Below are 17,770 nucleotides of genomic sequence, written 5' to 3'. Positions count from 1 at the left end.
GAGGTAGCTGTATTGATCAGAGGCCTATATCATATCAAACAACTAGCTATGAAAACAGTGAAGACTGAAGTTGCTAAAAAAGACATATTTTACCCAGTAGAGACCAAAACAAGAATTAAAACCAGTGAATTGTAATGTTATTGTCATTTCCATGTGAAAACAAGAACAAGTCATTGTTCAAAACCTTGCCATATCAACTCAAGAAGTGAGGTCAGTATTTAGAGCTTCTTTCTGTTGCCCCCATGTGGCCAAAAATCTCATTGCAACCTTTTCCAAATACTTCCACTCTTATCTATTCATTTCAACTCAATTCTATTTTATTCATTTTGTTTTTTAAATCAAATCACAAAAGCAGTCAAGGCACTCAAGGCACTTTATAAAGCCCCTACAATATTACAATGACAAAACAACAATCACACAACCTTCTTTGGGCAAGGACTTGGTGACAGTGGGAAGAAAAAACTCCTTTTTAATAGGAAGAAATCTTTGGCAGAACCAGGCTCGTGGAGGGGCAGCCATCTCCTGCCATCAGCTGAGATGGCTGGGAGCTACCCAACTTCATCATAGGTAGTGAAAGCCATCACTCAGGCCAGTATTTCTATCATGTCATCTTCACCTTGAAAATCTAATCTGCCAGGTTATTTATGTCAACACAGCCAAGTGCAGATTTGTTTACCAGCCTCACTTGTGCTCTTACCTCACCCCAAATTTATTGACCAACTAACTCAGTCAGAGGTTGCCACCGAGACAAGCAATCAGCTTGGTGCTCGTACACCCGTGACCTCTGATGTCAAGTTGCTACAGCGGGATGCAGCAGCAGAATACTGATAACGGCTCTCTGCTTGCAGGTGGAGGCAAAAAATCTATAATTCATTTTCAGCTGCCCTTCTGATAGAAATGACCGTGTGAGGCCAACAAATAGAGTTTGTACATTATTAGCTGATGAAATCGCACAGGCGCCAAACAACATAATGCAGTCCACAGAAACAGCAAAACCCAGCTTGATACGACTTGACAAAAATATCACTGTATTCTTTCACTGCAGAACGTTTGGAAAATAAGTAACGGACCGGTGTGTTTGCCTTAGTGGCATGTAGCAATGAGATTGCAATTGCAGCTAACTGATTCTCTCCAGGTGTGTACCTAGGTTGCCAGTAATACCTCTTTACCACCGATGTTCTGCCAGTTCCTAATCTAGAATCAATTTCATGTTTTTCCACCTAACAATATCTGGTGCTGGTGCCAACACAGCATCAGAACTACTATGGGTTTCCAGAAGTTGAGCAATAATTTCCACTCAGTAATATTAGGTTATAAATTCTAATGGCACTATAACTGGCTTGGATGGATGGATGGTTTTAATATATCAAAAGCATACGTAATGCTACCAGTTCATTTTTATAAGTATAGTTTGGTCCATATGAAAGTCAAATCAATAGAAGTCAACAAGTTGTCATGCTAATATAAATTTAATCAAGTACTGGTAGGAGTTAGAAGTTACTGAAATACCTGCAAGCACACATGGGAATACAGTATATAAGGGAGGAAATTGAGTTTGTAGTTCAAACAAACTTAAAAGTTAATATTTGGTTTGGTAACCTTTATTCTCCAACACAGCCTGAACTCTTTTAAGGCAAGCTTTTCTGTAATTTCTTGAAGTAATCTTCCGGAATAGTTCTTTGGGATTTTTGAAGGACAATCCAAAATTCTTTGAATGTTGGCTGCCTTTTGTTCTGTTCTGTCAAGATGATCCCAGACTGCTTCAATGATGGTGAGGTCCAAGCTCCAAAGCAAAAACTCTGAAAGACGTTCAGAAACCCTGGAGTACTGCTCAAGACCATTTTACAAACAGTTACAAGAAAATCTGGCTGCCTAGAACCAAAACATCAAGAAATAATCAGAAAAGTCTCCAGATTCTTCCACAGTACTGTATTTCTTAAAAGTTTGAAAATTAAAACTAAAGGACTATAGGGAATGCAAGTTTTGATAATGTACATCACTCTCACCTTCCAACGTGAGATAAAATAAAACTTTCGAATTGGTTTTTTCAGTTTTTCATCTAATTCGATATAAGATATAAAAATGTTTTTCAAGGGCAGCAAAAGCACAAATATTCTTATTGTTAGGTCATTCTAAACGAATAAAAACGCATAGGCCTTACTCGCACTGGAGCACTAAATTTGGCAGGTCACATTTTATATAAGAACCACTCGTACCGAAACTCAGAGGCGAGCATTTCCATCTTCACAAATAGAAGTCACAGTGATCTCCTCTGTGTCTTCATTTGTTCTAAATGAGACACCAAAACATGTCAAAGGGGGGTGAAACCTTGAACTACAAAGAAAAACAAAAATCAAAGAGGGCAGGATGAAATTTGTGTAGTTGGGAGAATTCTTTTGAAAAGTTTATTGAAAAATGACTACAAGGTACACAAAGAGTTTTAAAGAGAATCGGTTAATGAAAAGATGAGTCATCTGACATATCAACACTTTATTTTGTTTCATTTAACTTATTGTTCGTGCCATATATAACATTACAGTTTGAATCTGCTCTAACGTAAGCATTTTCTGAGAATCAATAATGACAATAACGTGTATAAGTCTAAAAGATATTACTAAAATACACAAAGGTGCATAATCTGAAAGAACGTTACAATTGACAGTGTTCAACTCTGTAATTGGATTTGATTTCTTTGTGCACATAATACGCAAAAACCTTGAGTTGCACATGAGATTTCACTCCCATATCAATGCAGCAGGTTCTTGGCAGCTCATCTGTAGTCCTCATTTCGAAGAGAAATGACAAAATGCTGTGAGAGCATATTCAGTCCATCATCTTTGTTCGTGGTAATCACTTATTTTTATACCATTATAGCTGAGAGAAGAGTTGAGCGGCATTGTCGATATTTACAGATTCCTTTGGTGGCTCTCTGACAACCTAAGAAATTTAAAAGTATATATGTTGATAGCAATAGAATTGTTTTAAAAACACAGGTAAAAGAATGTTAAAAGTCCATGATTTCCTCCTTTACCTGTATTTGTTTCTTTGGTTCAGGAGCGACTGACTTTGAAATGCTCTTAACATCCCTCTGGACTTCTGTGAAGATTTGATTTAGACTCTCCACTTTCTCCTTTTTCACTGTATTGATCTGTGATACCGCAATCATGTTAGAGCAGATGCAACAAACACCACGAACAAGGGAGGATACATAATACATGTACAAAAACAAAACCCAATAAGCCAAAAAAAACAAAACCGGGAGTAAGAGATGAAAGAGATCTTACATGTTTGAGTGTTGTTGTGACAGGTTTCACTTTGGTCTTGTTCTTCAAGTGCTTGTTTGCCACTTGAAAGACGTTCTTCTGTTTTTTCCCCTTTTGTTTATTCTTTGCCATTTCACCTGTGGAAAGAACGGCAATCAGCATGGATGCATTTGTGGAAATTATTTACTTTCTCTATCATGTTCTTCCTCCAGTGATTCCCTGTGTTTGTCTGGCAGTCTCTGCGCTGATCACACACTCACAGATTCATAGATTGCTCCTGATTCTAGACGTGCCTGGAAAGCCACCTGATTATCAACACCTCTTTTTACCCCAAAAAGCTCAGTTATGGCCATGGGCCTTAAAACAGTGGTCAAAAAGGTGTAGATGATATCAGAAAATGCTGTAAGTCAAATGAAAACGCACTAATTCAGTCAAGTTTTATAGTGTTATAACTTTTTATATTAACATTTTCCTGCACAACCTGCTCAAAAAACAAAAAAAGCCCTCTCAGTACACAGAGGGCTGATGTTGGAGTTTGATTTATAAACTACATAAATTCACAAATTCTTCCTGCCCAGTGAAGGTGACACACACGACTGCAGATTCTACAAGAGGCATAATAAGCAATAAACACAGCACAACTGAAATCTGCAAAAGGTAAAGACAACAGCAAAAGTATAACCTCCAGGGGGGAAAATATATTGCTTTGTCATTTACATTTTTTTATTTTAACCTTATTTGGGGACAATGATTTCACCCAATTTAACTGGTGAGTCTGTACATGCAGATTTCATGGTCTGGTGAAAAATGGAATCAAAGTGGATAAGGAGTCATAATGTGGCTGAAGAGCTGGGTGAAAAAAAACAAGCATATCTGTAGCTAAAGGCCTTTGCTGATATTATATGTGTTTTATTTATTTGTTGTTTTTTGTTTTACTTTTCTGGTAGCATATTTAGCCTTCATTTTTGACAGGACAGTAGAGTAAGGCGGTGGTATCGACTTGAGCATGGGCCCCCACAGTAGCATTTCAGCATTTGTATCACCTGCTCAAACCATCTCTTCATATATTCAGACTCTGGGAGGCAGCCAGAATACCTGAAGTAAACCTGCAGGCACATGCTAAGGAGAGGGGAACCAGCTTTATGCTGTGAGGCTACAGAGCTAACCACTACATTACCCAGTCGCTCCAACCTCATCCTTTTTATTGCCTGCACTTCTGGATATACAGCTTATCTGAGTTTGAGTCACGGGGGCAGCAATCTAAGCAGAGAAGCCCAAGCCACCTCTTCCAGCTCATTCTAGGGGGACACCTAGTCCCTCCCAAGCCAGGGGACAGCTACAGCCTCCACAGTGAGTCCTGGGTCTCCCCCATGTCCAAAACATCTCGCCTAGGAGGCATCCAGGAGGTATCCAAGTCAGATGCCGGAATGACTTTAATCAACCTATTATCTGGGTCTCTGGTGGAAATATGGAACTGCAAAATCTTTATCTTGTGTACATGGGCACAAACTAGCACGTTTGAGACCAGCCAGGGAAAAAACAAAGATCTTGCTCAGGAACATAAAAACGCTTCCATTTAGCTGGGCTCGGGACTGGCACTGGGAGTGCACTAGTCTGTGACCTGTGGTAACGTTATAGGAATTTCCAAAGAAACGGTAAAGCTTAAAGACTAAAATTTATCATCAGTGTGTTGCATTTACACGGAAGGACAGCAAATAGACAACGTGAGAGGGAGACATTGTAAAAACCTGATACACATACAGCAGTGCATAGAAAAGAGTTAAGACAAACAGCCAAGTAGAATACCATCAGAAATATAATAATAATAATAATATGTATTACGGTCTTTAACGACATGTAATAATATTTCAGGCAAACTGAAATCCAGTGCGGTAACCAGCTAGTTAGCTGAGTGCCTCACATGTTAGCCTGTGTTATAGTACACATAACGACGATGAAACTAAGCGACTTATTTGAGGTTATTTATGTTGGTATAACAGTTCGTAAGTGTACGGCTGTAAGATGTTTATACGCCACTTACCGAACTTCTTCGAAGAGTGCGTTAAAATCCTCGTGCTACTTGAAAACACCACCGTGCCTTCTTGGTGACGTCATTTGACTGCGACAGAAACGTAACGTTAACGCCCCTGTCACCTGTTTCGAGAGAGTAGCTGACTTTCTTTCTAGGACAAATGAGATCAGAATCAGAATCAGAATGGGTTTATTGCCAGATGTTGAGGTTTACAACATTAGGAAATTGCTGCGGTGCTTCAGTGCAAACAATAAGAATTAAAGTGCTATGTAGAAAGAAAGATATGTGCATGAGATATACATGAGATATATACATGAGAGTAAGAATTATGAGTGCTACGTAGAAAGATATATACATGAGTGCAGGTGGTGATCAGTGCCAGACATGAAATGATGCAGTGACACAGCGTAGGGTCATGTGTTAGTGGCGGGGACAGTCATGTGGTTATTGTTCATGTGTCCAACAGCAGAGGGGAAGAAACTGTTCTTGTGGCGAGAGGTTCTGGTGCGAATGGACCGGAGCCTCCTGCCTGAGGGGAGCAGGTAAACGATTATTTAATTTCTTTATATTGTACTGTGAATTAGATAACTAATTCACAGAAACTAAACTTATATATTTATACTCACACCACCATAACTTGTTTTTGCCTGAGATGCATTTCTTCTTTTTTGCTCGCTTTTAGGAACTCCACAGCAGAATATCGGCATCCCCCGTCACACCAACCCACTGCATGTTCTACATGTCTTCTCTAAGATCTTCCTCTTTTCCTCCTGCTGGTAGCTCCATCTTTCAATATATCCGTATTCTGATTTTTAAAAAAAACAAAAAACATCCCAGCCTTGCTTTTTTTTTTTACCTAATCTGTCCCTCTGATGTACTCATTTCCCATTCTGGTCATTCCCAATGAAACTTTTAACATCTCAATTTCCGCCTCCTGTCTTTTTGTTAGTCCCGCCATCTCCAAACCATACATCATAGCAGGTCTCACTACCATCTTGTAAATCTTCCCTTCACTCTTGGTGCTATACTGCTGTCACAAATCACCCCTGACCCTCGTCTCCAACCGCTTCATCCCGCCTGCACGCCCTTCTTCACGTCTCTTGTGCAGTGACCATTTTTTATTTTGGTTTGTGCAGTCTATTATAATGTCCTCTTGCACAGTCGCGTTTTCGTTTTTTCCTTTGGACCAGTTCATACGCACCTGTTCATTATCGGTGAATACTGTCTCATTTGACTTTGATTTGTAGGCTAAATATTTATATGTATTATAGTCTGAAATAATAATAGAGCAAACTGGCCTTTAGTCCCTGTTTTGCGCCTTGATGAACTGTGCATATCAGATATATGTCCTATCATTTCTTGCTCCTGAGGCAGAAGGAGCGAGATAATCAGTGAAGCAGAGGTTAAGCCAGTCGCCCCAACCACTGAGCAAACTCATCAGTTAGTTTTAAAGCTTCACGGATCAGGTCCCTGTACCGGTAACACGTTGCTGTGCTGCCTGGGAAGCAACAGCAGGTGGCACCATAATACCATCGCAGCGCTTATCATTACCTGCATGTTTTTTGTTTTTTTGTTGTTGGGTTTTTTTTTTCTGAAAAACCTTATTATGTCATTGTACTCTGAGTTGCAACGGGAAAGCAAGCGTTTATTGAAGATTATGAAGGAAGACGTAACCCCCCCCCCATCATCACTGACAGCCATCATGCAAATCATGCAGCAAATTGACCTATTAGTTTTTACTTTGTTTTTTATGAAAATCTTACCAGACAAGCTCTAAAGTTCATATTCCAGACCCCCACCCCCATTTCACACGCGATTTAACGATTGCTTTGTGCGTTTGCAGACATTTGTACTAACTGGTGTTTGCGACAACTTTTTGTGTAATTATTCGAAATCCATCTACCTCTCTATCGATATCTGGTGATTGTTTGCGCGTTACTGCCGCAATATCTCCACTGTCATGACTGTAGTCCACTGTCCGTCTGAATGTGTCACTGGGCTACGTGTCTTCTTCACTTCCTCACATGACAGACGCGTAAAATCCGTTAGATGAAAGGTGAGCACGCGCTCGTCGCGCTCGAGAGATAGGCTATTAAAGCTTCATAGCTGCTGGCCGATGAAACGTTTAAACCACCGCAGATTCAGTGAGAGAGAGAAAGACAGAGAGAGAGAGAGAGAGAGAGATCCATTGATCCGACGTGTTGCAGCGTTGCGGTGCATCTAAACTCCTCCCGGGCTGCCGGACGGACACGCCGCACACTGGGACCCTATATAAGCTCTGCAGCTGTCAGGTGGAGGACACTAGCTGCTCTGCACTGGGGAACGAGTCGCTTTAGCTTTAGGGGATTACAGCTCTGCCTGCTCGCTCATACATCCAAACTGTCACCATGTCTTGGGGATACAAACCAAACAATGGTGAGCCGCTGATTGCACTATATATATATATATATATATATATATATATATATATATATATATATATATATATATATATATATATATATATATATATTACCAGTCCTACCAGCAAGCGGGCTGCTAAATGAACGAAGGACAGTGCATTCACGGATCACTGCGGAGATTTTTAAATTTTAAAAGAATATATTTATAGATTGATATTAAATACAATGTTATTATTATTATGTAATTTCCAGGACCTCAGAAATGGGTTGAAAATTTCCCTATTGCCGATGGAGTCCGTCAGTCTCCTATTGACATCGTACCGGGCCAAGCATCATATGACGCGGGGCTGAAGCCGCTCACCCTGAAGTACGACCCGTCCACCTGCCTCGATATTCTCAACAACGGGCACTCCGTCCAAGTGACCTTCGCGGACGACACCGACAGCTCAAGTGAGTGTTAAAACTACCCGCACTAATAAATTTACAACCGTCCAGGTACTGATTGAGATTTCTCGGAGAAACACATTCTCTTACATTCATATTACTCACAGTAACCGAGAAGCTATAAGATTCTTGGATCCAGGTTTGCGGACAATAAAAATCCGGCTCCTGAGGATGATTTATACAATGCAGTCATCTGCACAGCTGCCACAGACTCAAGCTTTAGACTAGAAAGACATTAATACTGTGCTTATAATATAGATGCGCCCCAGATTCCTTAACACCACGCCATTAGCGATGGCACAGATTTTATGTTGTTTTTGAAAAATGAAATATGTCGTTTTTACAATGAATGCATTTGCTTAAGGTGCAGAGGTCTCGTTGAAAAGGCAAGCACAAAGCGCGATTGAATTGGTAATCTAACCCTTGGTAAACCTTTCCCACGCCAGCTCTGCTAACAGTGAGGTCAAAAGCACAAAAAAAGGGAAGGTTACTCATACATGAGCTTTGTTAATTATTAATGTCCCCATGTGTGCACAGAAACAGTTACTATGAAATTAATGCTAATATCTTTCTCTTTCAGTAAAACATTATTTGTTTGTTTATTTATTTTATGTGTGTTTCCATTCTGGTCATATTAAAACTTTTAAAAGATAAACAAAACATAAAAAAGGACATGTCCTCCACTTTTGTTTAGGATTCCTTAGGATTTCAGAGTGATGAGTGTTTTCTTTTGTTTTTCTTTAGTAGCTCTGATAGGGGATAATCGAGACTATGGTTGCATAATCAACTTAATCACAGGGATAAAATCTCTACTGCTCACACAAAGTGGTTTCTTATGTTTTCTTAGAATCTTACAGTACCTGTTTTAGGCCCGGCGCTTCTAAGAAAGGTGTCTGTGTAACACATTCATGTTATACTCCACTAATTCTTCATTTTTCATGTAGACACAGATTACTTTTTTATCATTCAAGACCAATAGCTGCCAAATAAATATCCTGTTTTGGGAGGCTCCATATGATGTTGCACCAGAAATAGAACAATATACAGGATTAATTGCTGCTGTTTGAACTACTTTGTATTCTTTAAATAGATACATTACACAACAGTGGAAAGAGGTCTGGTGTTTACAATACCTGGACATTACTTTGAACTGAATATCTCTAGCTGGGTTTACACAACAGGAACTGAGACTGCTTCCATGGAAGTGTGTCACAGTCACAGTGTCTACATGTGTGTATCACATCTTATTCCATTTCCTTTTGTTCGCAAATACAGCGCTTTTGAAGTGTTTTTCCTGCAGGTCAGATCTTTTTATGTCAGTGCTGAACAGTGAAGCACTTTTATCCACATTCTGCCATTTTTCTCTCTTTCTGCAGGTTTAACGGATGGACCAATCTCAGGGTTATACAGACTCAAGCAGTTTCATTTCCACTGGGGAGCTTCTGATAGCAAGGGATCTGAACATACTGTGGCTGGGACCAAATATCCCGCCGAGGTAGGGAATCTCTGGATCATTATGATAATACCGAGATAGCTGATTAATGTTGATGTACAGCAACAAAGAGATTGGGGCTGGGGGGGGGGGGGGGGGGGGAGACAAATTAGAGGCCATTAAAATTTGTCTAAAACAGAAATCTCATTGGTTGAATTAAAAAGGATCGAAGAAGAAAGGCCGCCTGGGAGGAAAATATGAGCAATTAGGGAGCTGGCCTCTTTTCCCATCATGTTTGGCAGCATGTGTGGTTGCAATTTGATGTGTTTTGCCACAAATAGTTGCCTTTTCCTTATCTACTGTTTGCTCACCCAGCCATTGCTTAACCTCAAAGAAGCATATGATTGCACTCCCTAAACAGAACTTTAATTGCGTGCGGGGGGGGGCATTTAGAGACTCCAGGCCTGTTAATCCATGATTTAGGTGGTTTGGTCAAATAGTATCCATGGACACTAGCTAGCTAGCTGGCTAATTAACCAAGCTATGCAGCGGAAGGAGGCTGTTGAAAAAAGTGAATCCCCTTATGGCAGAGTGACGTGATGTTTTTTGTATGTATCCGTGTTTGTTGGCGCAGAAATAAATAGTATAGATGTACTTTTTAATGATGTAATGCAAGATTATTATTAGTTTACTACTTTCCTTGCAGACCTCTTGGGGTCACTGGACCTCATCTGGAGTATTATTGCCTTAATTTTCCCAACATCTGCTTTACGTTATCAAAAATAGAAATAATTAAACTATTGTTTCATCTACAGTTTAGGAATAAAGTTTCCTGTAAGGATTTTTTTTTAATGTAAATATAATTTTATTTCTAGCTTCATCTGGTGCATTGGAACACCAAATATACAAGTTTCAGCGAGGCTGCTAGCAAGCCCGATGGACTCGCTGTGGTTGGAGTTTTCCTGAAGGTGAGCAGAAATGATTAAAGTATCATTATATGCAGTATTACAATAAAACATGATAAACATTTAACCGCAGTGCATCATTTGTTCTTTTTCAGATTGGTGGTGAAAATCCAAATCTCCAGAAGCTTCTTGATGCCTTTGACACCATCAAGTCCAAAGTGTGTTTCTGTAAAAATAAGAGATTTTTTTTTTTTTTTGATTTGTTTCCTGATAGTTTTCTTACAATGTTCTTCTCTCCCTGTGTTTTTTAAAGGGCAAGCAGACCTCTTTTGAAAATTTCGACCCCTCTACTTTGCTCCCTGGTTGCCTAGACTACTGGACTTATGATGGCTCTCTGACCACACCCCCTCTGTATGAGAGCGTTACCTGGATTGTCTGCAAAGAACCAATCAGCACCAGCTCTGCACAGGTATGTTTGCTGCAAACAGAGCCCATTCAGCTACAGCAGAAGGATTGGCTTTATGCCCACGGTCTAGAATAGCTCTGTCTGCAAATCCTCTCTTGTACTACAATCTAAATAAAGGGCTTAATTGTTCAGATTAACTGTGGGGTGAAACAAGAAGAAGAAACCTCTGTAGCAGACAGAAATGCAATACAGCAGACACTTGGCCAACTGGGGCAATGAGTAAGAACAAGAGTTCACACAGATGCTAGGCGCTTTACCACAGCGTTATCACCATGTGGGCAGTCAACAGGAAATATTCATCCCGCAAATGCAGCACATTTTGTAGGTGAAACACTATTACTGTGTTGTGTTTGTAATTTCAGCTACCTAAACACATCTTACCTAGATTTATGCTTATTTGTAAAATTACAGCTGATGCTATCACTGAAATGAGTATTTGCCTCTTAACCACCCATTCCTCTAAACTAACAGCCCCCCGGCTGGTTTGTCCCAGTGAATGGAGCCTTGAGTCCATGTGAAGGTTAAGTCTTCGTGGTCACGTGATTATTTCACGGTGGTGAGAATGTATCTCAGGGGTAAACATATGAGTTGTGTGGATATAACCTTCATATGAAGGGTTATATATAGCTGGTTCTGCAGATAATAACACAGAACTTATTTATCAGCTAATTATAAGAGGGTGCACCCACCAGATGAAATGGTTTGTCTTAGTAGTGAAGAAACACACTGTGTTCATTATCCTATGTTAATAAATCAAAAGCAATCATATGTTACTATGACGTAACCACTCACTTGGTTTTTTTTTTAGTCTCATGTTCATACAAAATATTTTAGCCAAGAGCTGAGATTGATTATGCCCCTCTCACATATGTACTACATGAAAGCTAATGCCTGTAGCTTTTAGCTTAGCTTAGACCAAGTATTGGCAATCGATTTTTCCAAGGGACCACTTGAGAAACTGGGACTGTTGTGAAGGGTTGAACCAAAAGGCTGAATTCAGTTCTGCTCAGTATTAGTTTAATCACTTTATAAGCTCATTTGTGCAGCCGTCCACAACTGTCCCAGTTTCTCATGTGGCCCTTTGGGAAAATGGCACAAGCAAGCCCAGGCTCCACCAGTCAAGCTGACCATTCAACCTTTTACACAATAGCCAAAATCACTTCTTTTTACCAAGGGGTGCAAAAGATGTATTTATATTCATGCATAATTTATATTTTATTCTGGTAGTCAATATTTATTTTGAAAGACATTACTGAAAACTGCTCTTTCTTTGTTTTTGCTGGCTTGACTTGACCAGGTAGCAGCTAATATATGCTTAGTACAAAGACAAGATGCTGTAGCATTGACCCCTCTTTTATGAAAAACCCACCAAACATTTTAATTTTTAAGCATCTCATGTGCTCAAATGGGGAATTTGTGTTGTATGTGTTACCTCAGGCTTCTGCTCTATGCTAAGCCAAGCTGACAACAGCTGGCTGTAGCATCACATTTATACTTTCAAACATGGGAATGCTATAAAGTTTCTCATGTCATGTAACTAGGAGCAAGGAAGTAAATAAGCATATAAGAAATGTCAACAATAACATAACTGCTAAGCTCAGTTCCCCAGTGAAAAGCTCTCAGTGACTGAGCAGGGGGAAGCCAGTGTTTTGTGAGTGACAGTCACTGCAGGAATGATTAACGCTACGACCGTCGTCTCCTTTTTCACAGATGGCCAAATTCCGCACCCTGCTCTTCTCCGCCGATGGGGCGGCTCAGGACTGCATGGTGGACAACTACCGCCCACCCCAGCCACTCAAGGGTCGCACCGTCCATGCTTCCTTCAAGTAGTAACCCCTCCCCCTGTTGTGACCTTTTCTGCCCTCTTGCCCTTTCCCTTCCCCTCCCCTTCAGCCTGACACCCAGAAATACCCCTCTTGTAGTAAGCCGCGAAGCACACATATCTCTCTCAATCCAGTTTCAGAAGGATGTTAAATTTCTGTGGCCCATGGCTTTCCGTGCTCGACAGTCTAACTGTGAAATGGAGCACTAGAAGGATTTGGATCTCTGTTTCTATATGCAGAACAAGCAAGCATAATTGATTTTAAAGGACAAACATTTAACAGTGGTTGCAACATATTTACAAGGCTTCTACATTTGCTCTTGCTGTTTTTTAGAAGCATTACACAAGAATGTGCAGGTCTCTTTTTATTTTACCCTCAGAAAGCCACAAGGGTGAAAAATGAAGATGAATTACTATCGAAATGGTGCTCTTCCTTTAGCAGGAAGCAGAAAGGACAAGCTAGTTTCAGCATGGCAAAGGGAGGAAATGTGAGGAGCATGAGGTGCACATACAAGACCTGGCACACAGGACCGTGCTGCTCCTGGTCTGTCTGTAATCTCTGACAGACTGCCAGCCTCTGCATCACAGCGGCTTAGTGTGACGATGCAGCCTCCTCCATCACATCCTATTGACTCAGAAAAATCACCCTCTGGCACAAATACACACACATCACTGGCGCAGTCTCTGCAGACATGATGCCCATAACTCTGACCTGCTTATCAATCTGAATTGTAGAACAGCATGCAGCAACAAAGGGCACGACAGCACAAAGCTGCTAGGGTCGGCTAAATTGAACACCATAGCAGTGATTTATTTCTCTGCTTTTACATCCAGCTCTGCAAGTCTTTCATGTCTGTGTCATCCCAAGATGTGTGAGTTTTTTGAGCCTGAGAGCTTATGCAAAATGAGTCTTTACTGATTCCTAAATTTATATTTATAACCAAAAAGCCTCTTTCCTCTTGATGCCCTCATAACACCGCAATAGACAAATATATTGCTTCTTTTAAAAATGAAATGAAATCCCCTTGTGTGTATTTTTCATTCTTTTTTTAAATTTTATTTCTTCAATTCTCATTGTGTAGAGTGCTAATGCTTAAAACGCACAGTAATGTTCGGTCGTCCTGTGGGCAATGTCACAGTGGCAAACGCACAACGCCAAGGAAGAAATTATCCTAAAGCCAAGAAAGAGGAAAACCTGCCAACAGACAAGACTATAGTGTCAGCCTGGGGGTCAAGCCCTGTGTAGGAGAACAACTAGCAAACGGGTATTTATTCTCAAAAGCCTCCTTTAGACCAGTGTACATTTCTGAAGCACTGCAGATGTTTGACTAAGCCAGAAAAGAGATGCCAGAAAGATTGTAATTACTGTAGGAAAACAAGCCTTATGCCAATAATTTGTAGGGCCTTCCTGGAAGTTTGTGCTATTACCATTCTATTTTGGAAGTGGATATTTTAATAGTGAAATAAATGTATATTTACAACTTAAATGTGCTTTTTGATTTGTGTGTTTATTTATTTCATCATTATTAATGTTAATGTCTCTTCTTATTCACTCATGCAGCATAGGCTAGCAACATGACAGCTAATATCATAATTGTGAACATGCAGCTTTAGTGAACTTTGCTGTTTATACAAATGGAAAGCAATGTGTGACGGCAAAAACTGAGATTTAATCAAACTCCCTACATATGTGCAATACGCAGTGTAAAGTGTGCAAGTGTTAAATTAAGTATTCTATCTAACACATCAAGCTTCAGGCTAAAATCCTACCTGAAGAAAAATCACCAAATTTATTCAGTAACAGCAGCAAAACTTTGATCCCCAAAAAAAGAACAGGGGTTTTCATGAACAGGAGACTCTTGAAAGACATTTGAAATACAAAATCATCAAACTACTGTTTACTCTCAGACCTACAAATTCTTCCCTGCAGATCTGCTAAAATTTGATATGCTATATTTTCCTACCTTTGTTCTGTTTTTACACCAGATACTGCCTGTTTTTTTTTTTAAATCAAGACTTAAAAACCCAACAAAGAACCACATCATACTAAATAATGAGAAATAAAGATATGTAGTCAGTCAAAGGTACACCCTCTTTACTTTTGAGGGTTTATGTATTATGACATAATAAAAAGTCATTGGTCCTTTACCAGATGAGCTATAGTATATGATGTATGACACTGTGAATTTAGTGAACATTAAGCCAAAATGCAAATTGCTTCCACTGGAAATAAGAATTCTTAATTAAAAGAGTAAAGAGAAGTCAGCTGCTGCAAATCAAAAGCATCTCATTAACTTGATTAAATGGTTGGCAAATGTGAGCTCATCGACAAAAGCAGACGTTTTGTCATTTTGCTGGTGTGAAGCATTCAGTTGTGTCAGCACAACGCCAAAGAGGAAAGACGTCTGCAATGATCTTACAGAAACAGTTACTGCTGCCTGTAAATCTGGGAAGGGTTACAAAGCCATTTCTAAACAATCTGAAATCCATCATTCTACAGTGAAAAAGTTTATTCACAAGTGAAAAGCATTCAAGACTGCAGTCAGCCTTCCCATCTGTGGACTCCCAGCAAATTCACACCAACCCGTGCAATGCTCAGAGAAATTAAATGTTAGGGTTATGACCCTACAGTTAGAAAAAGGCTGAACAAGTATGTCCTGTTTGGTAGGGCTTCCAGGAGAACGCTTCTTCTTTCTAAAAGGAAGAAGAGTCAACCTGAATTTACTGATCTTTTTTCGTCAGCATGGGTATGTTCCAGGGTGACAATGCTATTATTCATTGCACTCAGACTGTGAAAGAGTGGTTCATGAAGTTTCGTTTTACACATCGGTTGGCCATTTCAGAGTTTAGACCTTTGTATACAATTTATTTATGCAGTGGAACATTATATTGCATTATCCAACCATATTTTATGAGCTAATGTTACAAAGAGAACCAGAGAGGGTGTGGTAGAGAGGCCAGGACTGCTGGCTTAGTGAAGTAGAACCGATCAAATCTCGCTGTGGTGGCAGCTTTACACTCGGTATGACCCAGGTTGATAGAGGGTGCCCAGTCTGGATCACATTCCAGCATTTTGTAGGCTGGTTTTCCTACAAAACACAACAAACATTAGCCCGCAAAGCCGCAGTGAACAAAGCAGCGTAGCGCACCGAATTCAATTCAAATCAATATAAGACTTATTTGTAACCTACATCAATAATTATGTTATGATAAATTACGTAATAAATTCAAATTCAAATTTTATTTGTCACGTACACAGTCATACACAGTACGATATGTAGTGAAATGCTTGGACAACTGCTCGTGACCTAAAGAAAACAAAAAAGGAAAAGGCTATGAATAAGATAGGAAATAAATATGAAAAATTAAAAAGGGTAAATTTAACTAGGAAGGAATAAAATATAAATTAAGGTTAAAAATGAAATAACTGTACAACACAAATTAGAATGAAGGGTAAATTTAACTGGGAGAATAAGATAAAATATATAAATTAAAGTTGAAAATAAAATAACTGTACAACAAAATACACAATATAGAACTATATAAGAATGTATGAAGAAATATAAATAAATATATACACAATAACAGCAGCATATACACAATAACAGCAGCGTGATTTAAGTAATGAAGTGAAACAATGTCCAGAATGTCCAGTGTGTGTGTAAGAACTGTATGTGTGGGTCAGTACTGTGTGGTGGTGTGATTGAGAGACCGTATCGCCTGCGGGAAGAAGCTCCTCCTCAGTCTCTCTGTGTTGGTCTTCAGGGAGCGGAATCGCTTTCCTGACCTCAACAGAGAGAACAGTCTGTTGTTGGGATGGCTGAGGTCCTTCACGATCTTCCTGGCCTTGGTCCGGCACCGCCTGCTGTAGATTGAGTGCAGGTCAGGGAGCTCGGAGCGGATGGTGCGCTCAGCTGACCGCACAACCCTCTGTAGAGCTCGTCTGTCCTGCATGGTGCTGTTCCCGAACCAGGTTAAGATGTTTCCCGTCAGGATGCTCTCTATGGTGCAGGAGTAAAAGTTCCTGAGCACCTTGGAGGGCAGTTGGAAGTCTCTCAAGCGTCTGAGGTGGTAGAGACGCTGACGGGCCTTTTTCACCACGGTGTTGATGTGACAGGACCATGACAGGTCCTGCGTGATGTGAACTCCGAGGTATTTGAAGCTGTCCACTCTCTCCACTGGGCACTCGTTGATGACGGGGGTCTGGTAGTTCCTCTCCTGCTTAGTGCTGAAGTCCACTATCAGCTCCTTTGTCTTACTGACGTTTAGAAGGAGGTTGTTCCTCTGGCACCAGTTCTCCAGATTCCTAATCTCCTTCAGGTAGGCCGTCTCGTTGTTATCAGAGATCAGGCCCACCACGACGGTGTCGTCAGCAAACTTGATGATGGTGGTGGAGCTGGTAGTGGCCACACAGTCATATGTGTACAAAGAGTACAGCAGGGGGCTCAGAACACACCCCTGGGGGGCTCCAGTGCTGAGAGTGGTGGAGGCTGAGACATGTCCGCCCATCCTTACTGCCTGTGGTCTGCCAGTTAGGAAGTTGGAGATCCACAGACACATAGATGAGCTGAGTCCCAGATGCTCCAGCTTGGTGGTGAGTGTGGAGGGAATTATGGTGTTAAATGCAGAGCTGTAGTCTATGAAGAGCATTTTAACATAATTCCCCCTTCTAGTGTCCAAGTGAGTGAGTGATGTGTGGAGGAGATGAGAGATGGCATCGTCTGTGGAACGATTTGGACGGTAAGCAAACTGTAGTGGGTCCAGTGTGTCTGGTAGTGAAGAAATGATGAAGTCTCTGACCAGGCGTTCAAAGCACTTCATCACTACTGAGGTGAGGGCTACAGGGCGATAGTCATTGAGAGAAGCAGGGTGGGGTTTCTTCGGGACAGGAACAATGATGGACTCTTTGAAGCATGTGGGGATCACCGACTGAGATAGAGAGATGTTGAATATCTCAGTGAACACAGGAGCTAGCTGGTATGCGCAGTCTCTTAGGATACGACC

General features: G+C 40.5%; 2 protein-coding genes across 2 annotated transcripts; one reads left to right on the top strand and one right to left on the bottom strand.

The window, feature by feature from the left end:
- Window positions 1-2,475: 2,475 nt before the first annotated feature.
- rbis (ribosomal biogenesis factor) lies at window positions 2,476-7,272 on the bottom strand. Its single transcript, XM_085468067.1, has 5 exons — window positions 7,199-7,272; window positions 5,305-5,446; window positions 3,285-3,400; window positions 3,032-3,148; window positions 2,476-2,937 (listed from the first exon to the last, which is right to left on the bottom strand). The coding sequence occupies exons 3-5, from the start codon at window positions 3,393-3,395 to the stop codon at window positions 2,869-2,871; spliced, it is 297 nt and encodes a 98-aa protein (XP_085324193.1). The 5' UTR covers window positions 3,396-3,400; window positions 5,305-5,446; window positions 7,199-7,272; the 3' UTR covers window positions 2,476-2,868.
- A 311-nt stretch (window positions 7,273-7,583) lies between these two features.
- LOC146701731 (carbonic anhydrase 1-like) lies at window positions 7,584-14,257 on the top strand. The gene is made up of 7 exons (XM_085468066.1): window positions 7,584-7,710; window positions 7,950-8,147; window positions 9,518-9,636; window positions 10,449-10,541; window positions 10,634-10,696; window positions 10,792-10,947; window positions 12,655-14,257. The coding sequence occupies exons 1-7, from the start codon at window positions 7,683-7,685 to the stop codon at window positions 12,772-12,774; spliced, it is 777 nt and encodes a 258-aa protein (XP_085324192.1). The 5' UTR covers window positions 7,584-7,682; the 3' UTR covers window positions 12,775-14,257.
- The last annotated feature ends 3,513 nt before the right edge of the window (window positions 14,258-17,770 follow it).

Source organism: Copadichromis virginalis, linkage group LG9, assembly GCF_057382275.1.
Source record: "Copadichromis virginalis isolate Kocher_CV1m ecotype Utaka linkage group LG9, C_Virginalis_male_GT1.1, whole genome shotgun sequence".
In the NCBI taxonomy this organism is placed as follows: domain Eukaryota; kingdom Metazoa; phylum Chordata; class Actinopteri; order Cichliformes; family Cichlidae; genus Copadichromis; species Copadichromis virginalis.
This window is presented reverse-complemented; position numbering and strand designations above follow the sequence as displayed.